Source organism: Marmota marmota, unplaced genomic scaffold (genome assembly GCF_001458135.2).
Source record: "Marmota marmota marmota unplaced genomic scaffold, marMar, whole genome shotgun sequence".
Taxonomy (NCBI): Eukaryota; Metazoa; Chordata; class Mammalia; order Rodentia; family Sciuridae; genus Marmota; species Marmota marmota.
This window is the reverse complement of record NW_025999960.1, coordinates 14410727-14412730: the sequence shown is the minus strand read 5'-3', so window position 1 is coordinate 14412730 and position 2004 is coordinate 14410727. Positions and strand designations below refer to the sequence as shown.

At 52.2% G+C, this 2004-nt stretch overlaps 1 protein-coding gene across 1 annotated transcript; it reads right to left on the bottom strand.

Annotated features, from left to right (window-relative positions):
• Positions 1-484: 484 nt before the first annotated feature.
• LOC107148712 (testis-specific H1 histone) lies at positions 485-1399 on the bottom strand. The gene has a single exon (XM_015493445.2). The coding sequence runs from the start codon at positions 1364-1366 to the stop codon at positions 572-574; it is 795 nt and encodes a 264-aa protein (XP_015348931.1). The 5' UTR covers positions 1367-1399; the 3' UTR covers positions 485-571.
• Positions 1400-2004: the final 605 nt, after the last annotated feature.

Here is a 2004-nt window from a genome sequence, read left to right as displayed (position 1 = left end):
CCCTGCCCTTGCCAAGCCCTATGCAGGATGCTTTCACAGACCATCTCATTTAATTGAATATTCGCATGTAAGACATACTTTCAAATTCAAATAGGATATCAATTCAGGGCAACAACTACAAACTCATTGCAATCGATTTTGGCAGAAGGGATTTTGTCTTAAAATACTTTTTCAGGTAAGAACACTTTGGATCAAGGTTGTCTACACTTCTGGCAACATGCCCTCCTTCCCCAAACTCATTTTGGATTTGCTAGTGTGTCTATCATTAACTCAGCACTCCTAACTAACCCCTTTTAAGCTGGTGGCTTTCCTCTACTTCTTTTCTTTCCTTCTAAAAGAGACTTCTCTGGGTCCTGCAACAGGTCAGAGTCTCTCTAATTTCTCTCTCTTTATCTCACGTGCCCACTAGAGGTCTCACCTTAACATCCACCCTTTCAGGTGCGGCTAAGAGCAAACAGACACAAAGAGGCGGGAAGGTCTTGTAAATAGGTTCATTAAGAGTGCGAGATGCTCTCCTTGGAGCCTATGGGGAAAGGCATTAGAGCCTGTAGGAAATGAGGGCGTCCCTACATTAAGGATTCCCGGTTACAACCCGAAGGCCTTCGGATTTACTACAGGTCTTCATGCCCGTCTTCCCCTGCCCGGTAAAAGTACGGTCGGTTTTAACCGCCGTTGGCTTCTGGATGGTCCGTTTTCCCGGTTTCTCGGATTCCTGCTGCCTCTCTACTCTGACCTTAGAGCTTGGCCTCTTCTCTTCTCGTGACCTAGGCCTGATGTCCTCCGTTAGGGTCCGCCCTCTCCCCTCGTCCATCACCTTGACCCCCGCTTCTTCCTTGGATCTGGCACGCACCGGCTCCTTGGTCTTTTGCCTCCCCCTTCTCGCTTTCGCCGTTACCCTCCTGGGTCTCCAAGCTTCCCTGGTTTTCCTCGCCTGTTTGCGACGCGTGGGGCGCCTCCGCGAGTTCCGGGACCCGGGTGGGATCCTCCTGGGGGAATGGCCGTACTCCTCCATCCTAGGGCGCCCCAACTTTCTCTTGGGCTTCGGAATCTTCCAGACCCTGAAGTAGCCGGCGGCGTCGCTGCCACTGACCCGCAGGAGCGTGCCCTTAACCTCAGAATTGGAGGTTTCTCTGGAGGGGCGGCCAATCTTCCTGCGCACTTCGTAGCCAGCGTTTCCGAGCTCCTTCTTGAGAACAGCCAGAGTCAGCCCCTTGTGCGACGTGATGGCCCGGAGCAGCAGCTGGGACACTTTGAGCACGGAGCGCGGGCCCCGCCTCGTAGGTCCAGATGTGACCCTTTCCTTGGGCTGCTGAGCTTTAACTTCAGAGCCTTGGGACTCTCCACTGGGCTGGGCCGCCTCGGCCATGGCCCCGCTTGCCCCTCCGCGGGGCCGCTGGCTTTGAGCAGGCTTTGGACCACATCTGCCAAGACATGACCTACGGGCTGGGGCTGGGTGGACCACGTCACAAAGGCAGGCCGGGCCCAGCTTTTCAGGTCCTAATCAGAAGGCTGGCACATCCCACCCAGGTAGGAGCCTTTTAACAATCACCGACCAGAGAGGTGGTTTGGGAGGCTGAGGCTGGAGGATCACATGTTCAAAGCCAGCCTCAGCAGTTTAGTGAAGCCCTAAGCAACTTAGTGAGACCCTTTCTCTAAATAAAGTATTTTTTAAAAAAGAGCTGGGGATGTGGTAAAGCGCCCCTGGGTTCAAACGAAAAAACACCCACAACCAGACGCCACTTTCTTCTAGGTCCAAACCAACCCACATCTTAATAGCATCTGTCTACCCCTAAACAGTCCCCATATAGTCTCTGGGTTCATTCTTATTGCTCTCCACTGCTTTCTGAAGTCCATTTGTATTTCTGAGGCACTGAACACCATCTACCCACATCCAAAAAAAACTAGTCTAAGGAGGCCCACATGGTGAAGAAGAAGTAGAGAAGGATTTACACGTCTCAAAGTTATGCCTACTGTAGGGTTCAGTGTATAACACTGAACCAAATT

What these genes read in the sequence shown, in the direction of transcription:
- LOC107148712 (XM_015493445.2), bottom strand. Translation starts at nt 1,366, where the DNA reads ATGGCCGAGGCGGCCCAGCCCAGTGGAGAGTCCCAAGGCTCTGAAGTT.